We start from the raw sequence: 17,747 nt of genomic DNA on the forward strand, positions 1-17,747 counted from the left end.
CTCTACTGTCCGTTACATAAAAAGGAATGGAAAGTGAAAAAGATGGGTAGACCTTAACTTTAAAATAATCTGAGTATGAATTTCTTTACCTCCCCACTTGTAACCTTTTGTGCATATTCGTGGAGTAGTTAACATTTAATGGGTCCCTACTGTATGCGGGCACTATTCTCTTAAATGTCTATATTTTTTACAGTGCGGGTGAAGAGAATAATATTATTTTCTCTGTATCCTTGGACAAATACGTACTGTTTCTGATCCTTAATTTTTGTAGCTGTTCAATGGAAATATGGTCCACCTCTAAGATTATGAGGCTTGTAGATAACATAAAAGCATCTAAACTTGAACCTAGCTCATTGTAGAGGCACCTTAAAAGTATTGCTTTGCTGCCCTGGCCAGTTGGCTCAGCGGTAGAGCTTCCGCCTGGCGTGTGGAAGTCCCCAGTTCCATTCCTGGCCAGAGCACAGAGGAGAAGCGCCCATCTGCTTCTCCACCCCTCCCCCTCTCCTTTCTCTCTATCTCTCTCTTTTCCTCCCGCAGCCAAGGCTCTACTGGAGCAGGGTTGGCCTGGGAACTGAGGATGGCTCCATGGCCTCTGCCTCAGGTGCTAGAATGGCTCGGATTACAGCCGAGCAATGCCCCAGATGGGAAGCATCAGCCCCTGGTGGGCATGCTGGGTGGATCCCAGTTGGGCGCATGCAGGAGTCTGTCTGTCTGCCTCCACCGTGCCCCCCCCCCCCCCGCTTCTCACTTCAGAAGAATACAAAAAAAGAAAAAGAAATATTGCTTTGCTGCTTCCTGCTACCTCTCTGCATTAAGGACCATCTTAACCAACTCTTATGATAGTATACTTGTTCACACCATAAATTGCATATTTAGACTCAAAATCCAATTTGAGAAGCAAACCAGTGTAAGAGAAAAAAAAGTCTATCACAGTACATTCAAAACCCTAATATAAATATATCATCACTGTTAGCAAAAAAATGAAAATGTGAATTTTGTGAACTAAACAATACTTCTGTGTTAATAACTAAAAATTAACCTGGATTATGTTTTGGCAGTTTCTGTAAGATTTCCTGTCTTTTTACTAATGACATAATTTTTTTATTTGTTTTCTACCATTACTTGTGATTGTTCGTATTACAAAAATAGCAGCAGCATGCAATAGTTATCACATAAGATACGGAGTGAAAACTATTTTTGCTACATGACTTAATAGCTATATGACCTTGGGAAAGTTACTTAACCTCTCTGTGCTTCTCTTTCCTCATTTGTAAAAATAATTGTTATCTCTTAAGGTTGTCATGAAGATTAAATGAGTAAATAAATACATAAGAAATGCTTAGAACAGTGCCTGACACATAGTATTCAGTTAATAAATATGATATTAGATGCTGCTTCTGGTTTTGTTGTTTCTATTTGCTGTGGGACTTTTGGCAGTTACTTAACCTCTCTAAATTTCAGTTTCTTCACCTGTAAAATATCTATATCATCAATCACGGTGAGGAGGCATAGACAGGTTGTATAAAAGAGCACAGAGCCCCCATAGATATTAACTCAAGAAGGTGGTGCAGCTGACAGTGCCATAAAATTCTCAGTTCCATGAATTAGAATGAGCAAATTAGCAGCATTTAGTTCCCAGAAACAAAGGTAGCGAAGTAGTTAAGAAAATTGCGAGTTTCTTCTGTCATTAAATACCAGGCTTTACTTTTCAGACAGTGCTAAAACAAGTAATTGAAGATGGCCCAAAATATGGATTAAAGAGTGAGCTTTTCTCTGGTCTTCCCCAGAGGAAGATTGTGGTTGAATTCAGGTGAGTGCCCACTCTTCTTATTTCGTCAGCTCTGGGAGTAATGTGGTGAAGTACCAGAGCAGATAGATGATTGTCCATCGTAGATGGGCTCTAGCTGATTGATGGTATAAAACTTGACAGTAATTGCTATTGCCTCTGCTCTCTGCAGTCAGCCTCTCCTATTTTGTTCACATCAAACTTGCAGGAGCACAGTCAGTAGTAGTAGCCTTTCCTCAACACAACCTTCTTCCACCCTCTCTGCTGTTCCCAATGTGAAGTGTTTTCACTGAACAGATTAAGGATCTCTATTGGTAAAATGAGAATCCAGAAGCTCAGTTCTGACTGTTAGTAACTGATCTGGTGATCTCATGTGGGATAGCTTTTTTCCTTGGTCTCTTCTTACCTGGAAAATAAGAGCAATAATATTTGTCTTTCCTTACAAAATTGAGGAAATTACATGAAATAGATTTTTTACAAGTCCCAATAAGGTGTCCAAACTGTAATTCATTCATTGTAGCTACTTCAGTTGCCAAAGGAGTTGAATTTGTATTTTCCATTATATTGTGATTCCTTCTCAGTAGGAATATGGTGCCAGAGAATGTCAAATTGACGATTTCAAGTGAATTTTTGTCAAGGCTGAAGCTCTAAACAGATTCAATTTTTCTAATCCTAGAGTAAAAAACTATATAAAAGATCTGTGAAAGCTTAAAATACACACATACATACACACACACACACACACACACACACACACCTAGTTTGAAAAAAATCAGAGATTACAAAAAGATCTTCAGTTGAAAAGAAAGTCTCCTCCCCTTCCCAGTTTTCTGGTTCTCTCGTTTGGCCATTCACCAATACCAGTTTCTTGCTTACTCACCTAGGGATACTGTGTACCATTATAAACAGATCTCACACATTACATATTGTTCTACTCCTTGCTTTTTTCACTAAGCAATGTATCCTATATTCCTTTCATATCAGAACATCCAGGGCTGGTTTGTAATTTTTATTGTTTCATACTATTGTTTATTGATTTTTTAATCAGCTTTATTGAGGTATAATTATATAAAATACAATGTAATTTGATGCCATCTTTCAACATATAATTTGATGAGTTTCGGCAAAGGTATACAAGTTATGTAACCACTACTACAATTACAGTATAAAACATTTTCTGTCTTTTTTTTTCTATTTTATTGATTTTTTATTTTATCTGTATTCTCTTTTATTCTGCTTACTTTAGTCTTCCTTTTCTGGTTTCTTAAAGGAAAATCTTAGATTACTGATTTGAAACCACTTTTATTTTCTAAAGTAAACATTTTATGCTATAAATTTTTCTGCTTGAGCTCACAGATTTTCTGTTGAGGCAGTCCTAGGGATCACCATGTTCTCATTCTTTCAGGAATCACAGACCATAACTATCCAGTTTTATAAAATCAGCATTTTCTATACTTTTCTGGCTTCCTGGTTAATTTACCTTTTTCATACTGAAAAACTTACGAATTTTTCAAATAGACACAAAACAGAAAAGTATAAATAAATCCCCTGTGTTCATCACCCAGATTCAGGTCATCAAGATATTTCTACATTTGCTTTATTAGCTTTTGTCCTTATTGTTTCGGTTTCCTCATCTGTAAAATAAGAGCTAACAGTACCTTCCTTCACACCTCTTATGTGTGTTAAATGAGTTAATGCATGTAAAGTGCATAATATGCCTTTCAGGGCGTGAGTGCCTTAGAAGTGTTTATATTACTAAATTATTGATTACAACTTCACAAGCACACACAGCAGTGGTAAAGGTGTTGATTGACAATTTGGAGTGGTGACTCAGATTTCTGATTATTCTGGGAAGCTTACTGCATAAATATTTTTTATATTTTTCTATTTTAATTTCTGATATACTATGTATTGATAGATATTACCTATGCAAACTAAATTTCTTTGGTCCTCAATACTTTTTAAAAGGGTTTGCGAATTGGTGCACTCAGTTTAATTTCTAAGAGTCAACATTGTGTCAAAACAATATCTCTGAATTTTATCAATCCCTAAATTACCAAAGACCTTAGTCCCCAATTGTATAAACTATGGAGACATAACCTAGTTCATTTTAGAACTCTTCTTCTTAGAACATAAATATAACTTTTGCAATTATTTGCAGTTCACCTAATATTGCCAAAAAATTTCATGTTGGACATTTGCGTTCTACCATCATAGGTAAGTGTCATTTCACAGAAATACTAATCATGTCTTTGGGGCAGTATTTGATAATGGTTTAATGCATAAATAACAATGGGACAAAGATGTTCAAATTTATATGAGTTTGATGCTAATGAAATATTATTAATATATGAAATGGGAAAAATTGGTTTAGAATTGGAAAAAAAATTTGTTTCAAAACCAAAAGATTGACACAGAAACCAGTTTTAACTGGTATGTTTATGATTTTAACTTTTTAAAAATAATTATGCAGATAGAGAAGATCTTAAAGGTGTAAAAATGAAAATAGTTATATGGTGATTATAATATTCTTCCCCCATTTTTTTGTTCATATGCATTTAAAAAAATGTCGTATGTCAATTATATATCAGTTAAAAGAATGAAATTTATTATTAGTCATGTGAGTACTAACTGGAATAGTCAAGACTGGAAATTGAAACAAGGCTTTCTAGTAGAGATTACTATCCTACTGCATAGCTATAATGCTTCAGTGCAGTGATTTTCAACCTTTTTCATTTTATGGCACATATAAATTACTGAAAATTCTGCAGCACACCAAAAAATATGTTTTTTGTTAATCTGGCAAAAAAATAGGTATAACTTTGATTCATTCACACTGAATGAATCAGCTATTGTGTTGGCTGTTGTCATTTTTTTATTTGACTATCTAAGGGAAAAGAGGTAAGTGCCTCTGACTAAATAATAGTCAAGTATTCCATGTTTTAAAAACTCTGTGGCACACCCATTGAAAATCGTTGCTGTAGTGTATAGATTTATGATTTTTATATATTTAAAACATGATATAATGCAGCAGCTCAATTTAAAAACTGCTATGAGAATTGTATAATATTAGAATTGGAAGGGACTTTGAAGTTTATCTCATCTAATCTGTCTTCCAGTATAGAAATCTATAAAAGAAAATCATTTAACCTATACTTGAATACTTCTAAGAATTGAAGAAATCAGCACTTTGTGACATAGATTAGTATCAAACTGGAGTCAGTTCTCATTGTTACAAAGTTCTCAAGCAGCATTTTAAGAAAAAAAATGATGGGACTTGATGAAAAAAAATGTATAAGAAAAATACAGAGTAAGGAAAGCTACATAAGTAAGTCAAAAGTAGAGGAGTAAGCGATGGGTAGAGAGCATGATAAAGTTTTTTAATAGTTGTTAAGGGGAATTATTTGGACCAGGAAAAGAGAATATTTATTAAGAATTTACTTACTGCCTGACCAGGCGGTGGCACGGTGGATAGAGCGGAGGACCCAGGTTCGAGACCACGAGGTCACCAGTTTTAGCACAGGCTCATCTGGTTTGAGCAAGGTTCACCAGCTTGAGCCCAAGGTCGCTGGCTCAATCCAAGGGGTCATTCAGTCTGCTGTAGCCCCCCAGTCAAAGCACATATGAGAAAGCAATCACTGAACAACTAAGGTGCCACAATGAAAAATTGATGCTTCTCATCTCTCCCTTCCTGTCTGTCTGTCCCTGTCTGTCCCTCTCTCTGACTCTCTCTATCTCTGTCACACACACAAAAAAGGATTTACTTACCATGTTAAGTGTTTTCACATATTGGCTCAATTAGTTTCACACCAGCCCTGTTTGGTAAGCCTGTTAACTTTATTCTGTGGATGAGGAAACTCAGATACCAAGAGTAATTTTCCAAAATCACATATATAGTTAGTCAAGTATATAGCCAGGATTGAAAATTAGACATCAGTTCGAAAAGCCTAGGTTCAATCTTTTAGTTGGGTTTGTAAGGTAATAAAGTGCTAAGAAAAAGTAGGAATACAATCTGAGTACCATCTAAAGAAGGTGGTTCCTGTTGCTGGGACTACATAGGTTGGGAAAGTCTAGAATTTCGGAAGTTGGAAGAGAAGTAGCTGCAGTAATTTAAGTCAGATATACATATTGGTGAGGGATTTTTTGCAGAAAATTCGATCTACTCTAGTAAAAGCAGGAAGGGATTTACTACAGGATATTGACTAATTTACAGAGTTGTTGGGAGTGCTGCAGAAGCTTGGATAACTAGTGACTCCTAAAAAACTATACCATAGAACTCGGCCATCAAGGAACATCTGTCTTTTCTGCAATCACTTCCGCTGCCCTAGAATCATGCTACCACAGCCATAGTTGGGAACTCCCACTAATCAAGCCCTGCCTTCTATAATTCATACTAGCAAAAGAAGCAGCTTCATTCATTCCCTGTTTTTCAACTACCTTGGAGGTCATAGGACAGGATACCAGGCCCTCTATTAGTGATGCCACATACATGCACACGCACTGTCTTCACAACTATGCTTGTCAGAAGAAGTAGAAGTAGATCCCCTTCCACCTCATTTCCACCTTCTAAATCTCAGGCAAAGTGTTCTGATTGCGCAAAACTAAATGAGTTCTGGAGCCCTAAGTGCAAGAGATTCTGGGAAATGTAATTTTTAGATTTCCAGCCTCTGCAATATGTTGAGAGCACACTAGAAGGAGAGCAGAATAGATTTTTGAATATCAAATTAGTATTGACAGTTCCGAGAGGCCTTGAACGCTGTGTGCTGTTACAGAGCAGGCATGAGATGGACTTCAGTGACTGAGAGAAGATAAAGCGAACTGTTTAGAAATAAAAGCAGTATGGCTCAGGTTCTTCAGTGCACAGCCAAATTACTTCTTGTTAATAACTAAGATGGTGTTATTTTCTGTCCTTGGGATTAATGTGTAATAGCAATTACTCTAATGTGTTCCCAACTCCCATTAATGTTAATGAAAATTCTGTTCTTGTGAAAGTTAGGAGATTTCTGGTAATTACTGCCTCCACAATAACTCCATACTTTTTATAACATAGATTAATATTTTAGTAAAACAATAATGAATGTTTTAGTAAAAATAATTGAGTTGGTAAATTTGCCAGAAGCATTTTCTGTTTTACTTTGATAATAGAGAAACACATAATTCTTACACCAGAATGGATAACAAGAGAAACTGTATATTTTATTCATTACTAGGAAATTTCATTGCAAATCTCAAAGAAGCTTTAGGACATCAAGTAACCAGAATAAATTACCTTGGAGATTGGGGAATGCAGTTTGGTAAGTTGGAGATTTTATTTTTCGGATCACTCTTAAGTTTAATATGTTTTACTATCATGTCACTAGATCATCTGGCTAGAATATAGGCAGAATCCCATTAGATAAAGTAGTGCCTCCTACCTATTTTTTTTTCCTGATGGCTCTTTTGCATATATCTTATATTCTATTTATTAGGGTAATTCGCACCTCACAAGTAATTTTGGAGGAGGAAACCACGTATTCAGAGAAACACCTGATAAATACAGGCTTTTGTGACTAAGAAAAATAGCTTGTATTTGTGAGTTAATTGTGGAAGTGAGTATACAGGGAGGAAGTTAAGTCTGGCTATATACGCCCTTTTCAACCACAGCCCACTACTTTTGTAAATATAGTTTAAATTTTTTTAATCAATTTTAGAGACAGAGAAAAAACACTTTCTTGTTCCACTTATTTATGCATTCATTGGTTGATTTATATGTGCCAGGCCGGGTGTCAAACCTGCAATCTTGGAATATTGGGACGTTGCTTTAATCAACTGAGCTATCCAGCTAGGGCTCCCACCATTCTTAAAACAAGGGAAGCCCAGCCTCCCAGGGCCATCCCACATGAAGGGTGATCTGTTTTTATATTCTGGGCCAGTGGACTAGAGAAAAAACAAAGAGAGGAAGACAGGAGTGAGACCAAGACAGATGAGTGCCTCAAATTATCTCCAGTGTTAAAAGAGTTAGTCAGAATCATTCCTAGCTCATATATACCAGTAATAAGTGTAGAAGAGCAAGAGAAATATGGTTGCTAAGAAAGGCAAGGACTGGTAGCATGTGAGATGCAAACTTTTAAAAATATTTGGCAACTACTATGTGTGTTTTAAGATCGAGCTTTCTAGTGTCGCCTCTAAAGCATTCTGACACACAGACATATCCTTGCCCACCTTTTCACATCACTAAGTTCCTAGTTCCCAGCCCTATTCAGATAGGCTTCTGTCTTATTGTGCTTCTCTCCCTGCTAGATGATATGTTTTTTGAAGGCATGGAGTGTGTCTTAATTATTTTTGTATCCATAGTGCTTGGCACAAAAAAAGGCACTTAGAATGATGAAGGACTTTATCCTGGGAAGTATTTTACAATATTAATCCAAAAGAAAGGGTAGGTAATATTTTAAAGGTTCTATAAAATGCATTGTGCACTGCCAGTTCTTTTTTTTTTTTTTTTGCACTGCCAGTTCTAAAGTTCACTGTTAATATTGTTTCATATCTAGTGAAATGAAATCAAAGTTTCCAAAAGCCAGACTTATCATGATCTTCTCTTATGAATATTATCCTTTCAATTAATAAAAATATTTTTTAGACCTTAAAAAGGGTAGAACTTGAACCTGTTAGCAGTATACTTACACTCACCATAGAGGAATCAGAAAACACGTCCTGCATTTTAAAAGTCTACCTGCAGTTCACAATAGCTGGTAGTCAGAGGTTTAGACTCTAGGCTCAACAGTCAGATTTAATATATGGTGTCCACTTTATATTAGTTTGACCAATTTAGGCATTTCACAGGCATTAGCAAATATGTGATTATGATATTCATGAAATTTTAGCTGCAGGATTTTATTATAGCTTTTATTCTCTAAAGGACTATAGTGGTTAATGATCTGTCAACATTTCCATTATAACCATCATTGTTGAAGAGTTTTAATTTTGGCTGTTTCAGCTATCCCCTATTGAAAGTTGGCAGACATTCCTAGGCACAGAATTAGAATTTGAAACTATATTAGGTGAAATGTTAAAGGGAATTGGCCTTTAGTTTTCCTGTTTCTGTTTTTTTAGAATATTCTGGGCATCTTTCCATACCCTGCTTGCTCCCAGTACCCTGAATCACAATCATATTTGCTTTTGCTTAAAAGTGCATAGAGCTGGTACATATTTCAGTCATCCTTTTAGTTCCTGTCTAAGCTCCAAAGTACTGTTTATCCATGTGTTTGGTAGCATCCCACTTTCCGCTGAGTCTCTATAGAAAAGCATATTCCAGTCAGCAAGGCCCAGTTGCAACAGCTCCTTTAGAACTGAAGCTTGGTAATTGATACCGTTGTAGAAACAGATGGTTTTTAAATAAACTACCTTTTATTGCTGTTGGCCCCAAGCTGCAGATATATTTTCAAACTGAAATTGTGATCATCTTTTAGCAAAATATCTTAAGAGTATAAATAGTCACAGTTCATAGTAGGCATTTTCATTGCTGGTTTGTGAACTGTGATTACTATTTAAAAAAACAAAACATAAAAAGGTTCACTGTGGCCAGATAGTTTGGTTGGTTTCCAGGAGTCTCAAACTCGCGGCCCGAGTTTGAGACCCCTGGTTTAGACCATCATCCTGAAACGCAGAAGTTGCCAGTTCGATCCCTGGTCAGGACACATACAGGAACAGATTGATGTTCCCTTCTCTCTCCTGCTTTCTCTCTTCCTCTCTCTCTCAAGTCAATAAAGTTAACATTAAAAAAAAATTAACACTGTCTCTGAATACTTAATTTATCATCAAAGACTAAAAAAGAAAAAGTCATTGACAAAAGACAAAAATATGGCCAAATATAAGAGTTTTGTTGCTTGGTTACCTTCAAGGAGAGAGGTAACCAGGGATGTTTCAAATTCTGTCCTTTATTGTTTTAATTCAATTATTTGTTTAAGAACTAATATTATAGTTCCCAGATGATATCTACCTTTGTATAATTTTAACATCTACAACTTTAAAAAGAAAGTTTTGAAATGACTTGCCATCAGTTTCTTTTCACAGATTTTGAGTTCCCCATGCCCAGCATCATAATGTTTTCTCCAGAGAAGCTGCTCAACAAATGCTTCTTTTATTGGGTCTGCTAGGGAGATGTTGAGCACAGTTGGTCCAAAGATGGATTAGGTTTAGCCCCTGCCTTTGATGAGCTCATAGTCTATTATGTTCTGTAAAATTAATTTCAGTAATTGATCTATTTCAATATATTGACTTTGTGATTCAGTGTATTAACTCTGACTTGTGTCAGATAATGAGGTAGCAGAAGGTAATAGCATGTGTTTTGCAATGTTCTCAAGACACATAATTATGAAAAATTGATCTTTTATAGAACCATACTTGTTCCCTGTCATGACTGTTCTCTGCTGTTCCATTTCATAATGTTTTCATTTACGGATTATTGTGTAGGTCTTCTGGGAACTGGCTTCCAACTGTTTGGGTATGAAGAAAAACTTCAGTCCAATCCTTTACAGCATCTTTTTGAAGTAAGTTGTCAAGAAACAATATTATAAAATGCTTCAACATTTTTTTTCAGAGTACTATGCAGTTTGGTGACACATTTTTAGTCCCAGAAGTTTTAACAAATGTTCCTTAAAACAAGGAACCAAACTATCAAAAATGTTGCTTTTATTTTATGGAGCTTTTAGTTTTCAAATCCAAATGTTCTTTTATTACTATTTTAGTTGATTGTGGACAATAGTTATCCAGGTATAGAATCTTCTTAGAGTAAACACATAGGATAACAATTTAATACAAAGATTTCTCAAGTTTTGTCAGTTTCTATTACTCTTTTCTTCATGGTAGTAACTATAATTCATTTAGACTTGAAAAACATGAGAATATACTTTTTTTGCTCTTGTTTTGGTGTTGAGGAAGGTAGGTATAGTTCTCTATAAATTTCTGTGTGCTTTTTTAATTTCTATCTTTCAATTCCTTTTCCTGACTTTTGCCCAATTCACCCTCCTTTCTGTTCTACTTCATTTAGTCCCTGTGTTTTCCCTGTCATCAGGCCTTCCGGAGATTATCAGTATAACTCTTCTGTCTTGTTAATCTCCAGGGATGTGTTTCTTTTTCATTGCCTCAGTTATTATTTTTAGGCTTCACCATAAAACATCAGATACACCATCAGCCATGTTGGTGACAGACCAGGGGATCAGACTAATGATGCTGTGCCTGTGTATGAGGAGGAACATGTGCCAAAATAATGCTTTCTTCCTCCTGCCAAAGCCACAGAGAGCGCTTCATTACTTTTCTTTTTGTTAAATGGTTTTACTCCTGCAGCTGGCTTTGTAGTTAAACTTAACAAAAATACATTCTAATTCATAAAGATCTTTAAAGGTTTGTCATTTCTTCCCGATTCCATGCCTACACTGCAGTTTAAATTCCTACATTTTGATATATAACATTAACCAAAAGACTTTTTTCTCCCATTAAGAGTTTTATTGATTGGCAAGAATTTAAGAATTAATAATTCTGTATAGTTTCTGGAAATAAAGCATGCCACTTTAGTGCCTCTAATCTTTACTGCATCATTTTGTTAACTTTGAATAATGATGAGTATTTTTTACCACAAGCTTTGTGAACCTTTGGATTCCAACACAGGCAATTTGCTCCCAAGTGCTCTATGTACTACACTGCCCGCCCCCCCTTCCCCGCGCACTGCAGAGTGCCTTTTGAGCCATTTCTTTCATTGGTTGTAGTTACTTACAAAACATTTTCTTTCTTTCATCCTCCAATTGCTGTAAGAGGGATGCAATTAGTAATCTAGTTTTGGCAGTTTCAACCTTCTGGCATGTTTGTTTGAATTTGGCTTAAGTCACCTAGTAGCAGAATTTGTGGCCTACACCCCTTTAAATTGTGCCATGATCAGTATCCCCATTTCAGTGTCTCAGCCAGGTTAGAAATTATATTTTCTGATAGTTTTAGCATATCTTTTCTATGATGAAAGTAATTACCACCTATGGTCATTTCTCTACTGCATTTTGGTGCTTTGCTTCATTACTAGTTATTCTCTGTACCTGGAGTCATTCTTTGCTGATGACATTTGGCTATGTTGTACATAAACTTAGGCCTTTTGTGGGACAGCATTTGAAATGTTTTCTTTAGTTTTAATTTGTTTTCATGAAATAGGTAAGTGATTTTATAATAGTTCCTTCAAAATGGCTGATGAGTTAAACAAATAATATATTTGCTGTTTGAAATAAGGACATTTGTAATAATTTTGGAACACATACAAAAAGCCTTTCCACTTACATTGAAAAGTAATTTCTTATGGTAAAAATATTAATAAGTGTTATGTCTAAATCATGGGTATACAGGTGTCATTATTTACTTTTAATTATAATTTTTTGAAGAAGTTTATCAGGATTTGAACTACTTGAATGGACCTTAATAACATCGAATACTGCACCTTTAGGAATTTTTAACAGCCTTTTTATTTTGCTTCAGAACATTTTAGAATTTGACTCATTGCATGTTGCTTATTAATATGAATTTTTTGTTTTGTTTTTAATTTTATTTAGAAAATTAAATTTAACTGGTTGACATTGATAAAAGTACATAGGTTTCAGATAAACATTTCTATAATATTTGAAATGTTGATTATGTTGTATGCCCATCACCCAAAGTCAAATCGTTTTCCATCACCTTATATTTGTCCCTCTTTATACCCTTTCCACCCCTCCCCCACATCTCCCTCCTCCTGGTAACCATGTCACTTTTATCTATGTCCATGAGTCAGTTTTATATGCTACCTATGTGTGAAATCATACAGTTCTTAGCTTTTTGTGATTTAGTTATTTCACTCAGTATAATGTTCTCAAGGACCATCCATGTTGTAGTAAATGTCACTATGTCACTCTTTCTTATGGCTGAGTAGTATTCCATTGTATATATGTACCACATCTTCTTTATCCAGTCCTCTATTGAGGGACACTTTGCTGTTTCCATCTCTTGACCACTGTGAATAATGCTGCAATGAACATGGGGGTGCATGTGTCTTTACATACCAGTGTTTTTGAGTCTTTGGGGTAGATACCCAGTAGAGGGATTGCTAGGTCAAATGAGAGTTCTATTCTTAATTTTTTGAGAAACCACCACACTTTCTTCCATAATGGTTGTACTAATTTGCATTCCCACCAGTAGCAAATGAGGGTTCCTTTTTCTCCACAGCCTCTCCAACACTTATTATTACCAGTCTTGTTGATAATAGCTAATCTAACAGATGTGAGGTGGTATCTCAATGTAGTTTTGATTTGCATTTCTTCTGTTGGCCATTTGTATGTCCTCTTGGGAGAAGTATCTGTTCAGGTCCTCTTCCCATTTTTTAATTGGATTGTTTGCTTGTTTGTTGCTGAGCTTTGTGAGTTCTTTATATACATAGTTCAGATATTAACTCATTATCAGAGCTGTTGTTTATAAATATCTCCCATTTAGTTGGCTGCCTATTGGTTTTGTTTTTAGTTTCTTTTGCTGCGGAGAAGCTTTTTAGTTTGATGTAGTCCCATTCATTCATTTTTGTCTTTTCTTCCCTTGCCTTTGGGGTCAAATTCATAAATTGCTCTGTACTGCCAAGGTCCATGAGCTTAGTAGCTATGTTTTCTTCTATGTAATGTATTGTTTCAGATCTTATATTTAGGTCTTTGATCTATTTTGAATTAATTATTGTGCAGAGGGACAAACTGTAGTCAAGTTTCATTTTTTTGCATGTGGCTTTCCAATTTTCCCAGCGCCATGTATTGGAGAGACTTTCTTTTCTCCCTTGTGTGGTTTTGGCTCCTTTGTCAAAGATGATTTGTCCATACATACGTGGTTTTATTTCTGGGCTCTCAATTCTGTGCCATTGGTCTGTATGTCTGTTTTTCTGCCAGTATCATGCTGTTTTAATTACCATGGCTCTATAGTATAATTTGAAGTCAGATAGTGTGATACCTCTGGCTTCCTTCTTTTCTCTCAGGATTGCTTTGGCTCTCTGGGGTTTTTTATGGTTCCAAACAGACTTGGTGATTTTTTGTTTTATTTCTTTAAGAAATGACAGTAGGGTTTTGATTGGGATTACATTAAATTTGTATATTGCTTTGGATTATATGGCCATTTTAATTATGCTGATTCTTCCAATCCATGAAAATGGAATATTTTATCATTTCATTGTATCTTTTTCAGTTTCTTTCAATAATACTTTGTAATTTTCAGTCTATAGGTACTTGACATCCTTTGCTAAAGTTTATTCCTAGGTATTTATTTTTTCCTAGGTTGCAATTGTAAAAGGACTTGTTTTTTTTAGTACATTTTCTAAAGTTTCATTGTTAGCATATAGGAAAGTAATAGAATTTTATGGATTTTTATCTTGCAACTTTACTATATTGTTTTATTTTTTCTATTAGTTTTTTGTTGGAATCTTTGGGGTTTTCTATGTACAGGATTGTGTCATCTGCAAAAAATGCTACCTTCTTTCCCCATATGGGTGCCTTTTATTTCTTTCTCTTGCCTGATAGCTCTAGCTAAAACTTCCAGAACTAAGTTGCATAAGAGTGGAGAGAGTGGGCAGCCTTGTCTTGTTCCTGAATTTAGAGGAAAAATCTGAATTTTTTCACCATTTAGTATGATTTTAGGTGATGGTTTGTCTTATGTGGCCTTTATTATGTTGAGTACATTTCTTCTATTCCAACTTTATTGAGTGTTTTAAACATAAAGGGATGTTGTATCTTATAGATGCCTTTTCTGCACCTATTGATATGATCACATAATTTTTGTTCTTTGTTTTGTTGATGTGTTGTGTTACATTGATTTATTTCCATCAATGTGCTCCTGGAATGAATCCCAGTTCATTGTGGTGTATTATTTTTTTAATGTGTTATTGTATTCGATATGATAGTGTTTTGTTTAGGATGTTTGCATCTGTGTTCATTAGAGATATTAGTGTGTAGTTTTTTTGTGTGTGTGTTGTCCTTGGCCAGGTTTTGGTATGAGGGTTATGTTGGCCTCATAAAATGTATTAGGGAGTGTGCTTCTTCTGTATTTTGGAAGACTTTGAGGATAGGTACCAAATCTTCCTTGACTGTTTGGCAGATTTCACTAATGTAGCCATCTAGCCTTGGACTTCTATTTTTGAGGAGGTTTTAGATAGTTGTTTCTATTTCCTCCCTGCTTTAGGTCTGTTTAGGTGTTCCACTTCTTGCTGACTCAGTCTAGGAATTTATCCATTTCCTGTAGGTTGTAGAATTTGGTGGCATAAAATCTTTCATAGTATTCTACTCTGATCCTTTGTATATCTATGATGTCTGTGGTATTTTCTTCTCATTCATTTGGATTTTGTTTATAGAAGTTCTTTCTCTTTTTTCCTTAGTCCAGCTAGGGGGTTGACAATTTTATTGATCTTTTCAAGGAACAAGCTCTTTGTGTATTAGCTGTTTCTATAGTTTTTTGTTCTCTATTTCATTTAGTTTCTGCTGTAATTTTTACTACTTCTTTTCTTCTGTTGACTCTGGGTTGCCTTTACTCTTTTTTTTTCTAGTTCCTTAAGATTTGATGTTAGGTTGTTTTTTGGGAAACTCTCTTTTTTCTTGATGTAAGCCTGTAAAGATATTAACTTCCCTCTTATTACTGCTTCTGCTGCATCCCAAAAATTTTGATATGTTGTGTTGTCATTTTCATTTGTCTGTATATATCTTTTTATCTCAGCTTTTATTTTTTCTTTAACTCAGTCATTTTTTAAAAACATGTTTAATTTCCACATTTTTGTGGGTTTCTTATCTTCCTTTTTACTGTTGAATCCTAATTTCAAAGTCTATGGTCAGAAAATATGCTAGATATAATTTCAGTGTGTCTGAATTTGTTGATGTTAGTTTTGTAGTCCAACATATGGTCTATCCTTGAGAATGTTTTAGGCACAGTAGAGAAGAATGTATAATCTAATGTTTTGGGATGAAATGTCCTTTCAATCTCTGTTATGTTCATTGGTCCAGAGTATTGTTTAAGCTCTATATTTCTTTATTGTTTTTCTGTTTGGATGATCTATCTCAAGCTGTCAATGGTGTGTTGAAATCTTTAAGTATGATTGTGGGTTTTTTAATTCTATTTTTAGATCAGGTGTCATTTATTTTGGTGCTCCCTCATTTGGTGTTTATATATTAAGAAGTGTTATATCTTTTTGATAGAATGTCCCCTTTATCATTATGAAATATTCAACTTTTTTCTGGGTACTTTTGTTGTCTTGAAGTCAGCATTGTCAGATATGAGTATGGCAACACCTGCTTTTCTTTGGATATTATTTGCTTGGAGCATCATTTTACAGGCTTTCATATTGAGTCTACTTTTGTCCTTGCAGCTTAGATGTGTCTCTAGTTGAAAGCAGCATATGGTTGAGTTTTGCTTTTTGCTCCAATCTGCTACTTTGTGCTTCTTTATTAATGAGTTAAGTCCACTTACATTTAGGGTGATTATTGACACTTGAGGATTTGCTATAGCCATTTTATGTTTTGTTTTCTGGTAGCTCTGTGTCTCGTTTGGTTCTTCTTTTTTGTGTTTCTGTCAGATGTTTTTATTTAGTGGTATCAATGTTTCTTTCCCCTGTTTCTTTTTTTTTTTAAGCTGTGTATTTAGTAGTGGCTTTTTTGTAGGCGGTTACCATTAGGTTATTAAGAGAAAAATGTTCATATATACAAGAGTCCTTTGTCTTATGAGTGCTTCTGCACTCCATTCTCTTTTGCTATGGCATATCTTTATCTTTTTCCCTTTATGTTACTATTGTCACAGATTATCCTTGCTTTTATTGTGATCTTGTTGGAGCTTTTACTTGTACTTTGTATCTGGTCAAATAACCCCCTTAAGTATTTTCTGCAGGGATGGTTTTCTGGTGATAAATTCCCTTAGCTTCTGTATGTCTGCAAAAGTTTTTATTTCACCTTCATATTTGAAGGATAATTTTGATGGATATAATATTCTTGGCTAGTAATTCCTCTCTCTCAGTACTTTGAATGTTTGGGTCTACTCGCTTCTTGCTTGTAGAGTTTCTACTGAGAAGTCCAATGATAACCTGATGGGCTTTCCTTTATATGTTATGTTTTTCTTTTCCCTAGCTGCCTTAAGGATTCTTTCTTTGTCATTGATTTTTGACAATTTTATTTCGATATGCCTTGGAGAAGGTCTTTTTTAGGTTGAGGTAACTCAGCATTCTGTTTACTTCTTGGATTCAAGGCTCTAACTCTTTTCATAGGCTTGGGAAAATCTCATCATTATTTATTTGAATAAGCTCTCCATTCCGCTCTCCCTCTCTTCTTCTTCTGATATACCCATTATTCTTATATTGCCCATTCTGATGGAGCATCTCATTAAGTATTTTCAGAACTTTAATTTTGACTTCTCGATCATTTAACTCCAAGGTTTCCATGTGATTGATATTTTTTTTCCTGGACATTTCTATTTTCTTTTTGAACTGCGTCGATGTCTTGTGTAGCTATGGTATTTGATTTCTTCTTTCTTGATGGAATTTGAGATTGGTATTGTTTCTAACAAAAAAGAAAGAACTAAAAATAAGGAAATATTAAAATAAAAAAGGCAATAAAAATATAAAAACTTAAAAAATTATGAGAAGTAAAGGAAAACCACAGGAGATGTGACGTCATAGAAATGGTGCCGTGAGGACACGGACCAAAAAATCTCCCCAAAATTTCAATAAGTTCAACAACCAGAGACAGAAAAACCTATTCTTGGAGCATCCGAGAATTCCACACCCTGAAGGCGAAGTGCTATCAACAAGACCACCCTCAGATGCCATTAAAAAAAAGGAAATCAAATATCATGAATACAAAAGAAAGAGAAGTAACACACATAGATGTGGGAAAATCTATGGAGAAAAAATTTAATATATTGGAAACCTTGGAGCTAAATTACAGAGAATTTAAAATAGAAATCCTAAAAATAC

The 17,747-nt window shown here is 34.9% G+C and overlaps 1 protein-coding gene across 1 annotated transcript in view; it reads left to right on the forward strand.

The window, feature by feature from the left end:
* The window catches only part of RARS2 (arginyl-tRNA synthetase 2, mitochondrial), a 67,009-nt gene that overhangs the window by 28,296 nt on the left and 20,966 nt on the right, over positions 1–17,747 (forward strand). The window contains exons 5-8 of the mRNA XM_066358909.1: positions 1,713–1,810; positions 3,948–4,003; positions 6,997–7,080; positions 10,235–10,311. Coding sequence (XP_066215006.1) covers positions 1,713–1,810; positions 3,948–4,003; positions 6,997–7,080; positions 10,235–10,311 — 315 coding nt within the window. The remainder of the gene's footprint in view (positions 1–1,712; positions 1,811–3,947; positions 4,004–6,996; positions 7,081–10,234; positions 10,312–17,747) is intronic.

This window comes from Saccopteryx leptura, chromosome 1 (genome assembly GCF_036850995.1).
Source record: "Saccopteryx leptura isolate mSacLep1 chromosome 1, mSacLep1_pri_phased_curated, whole genome shotgun sequence".
In the NCBI taxonomy this organism is placed as follows: domain Eukaryota; kingdom Metazoa; phylum Chordata; class Mammalia; order Chiroptera; family Emballonuridae; genus Saccopteryx; species Saccopteryx leptura.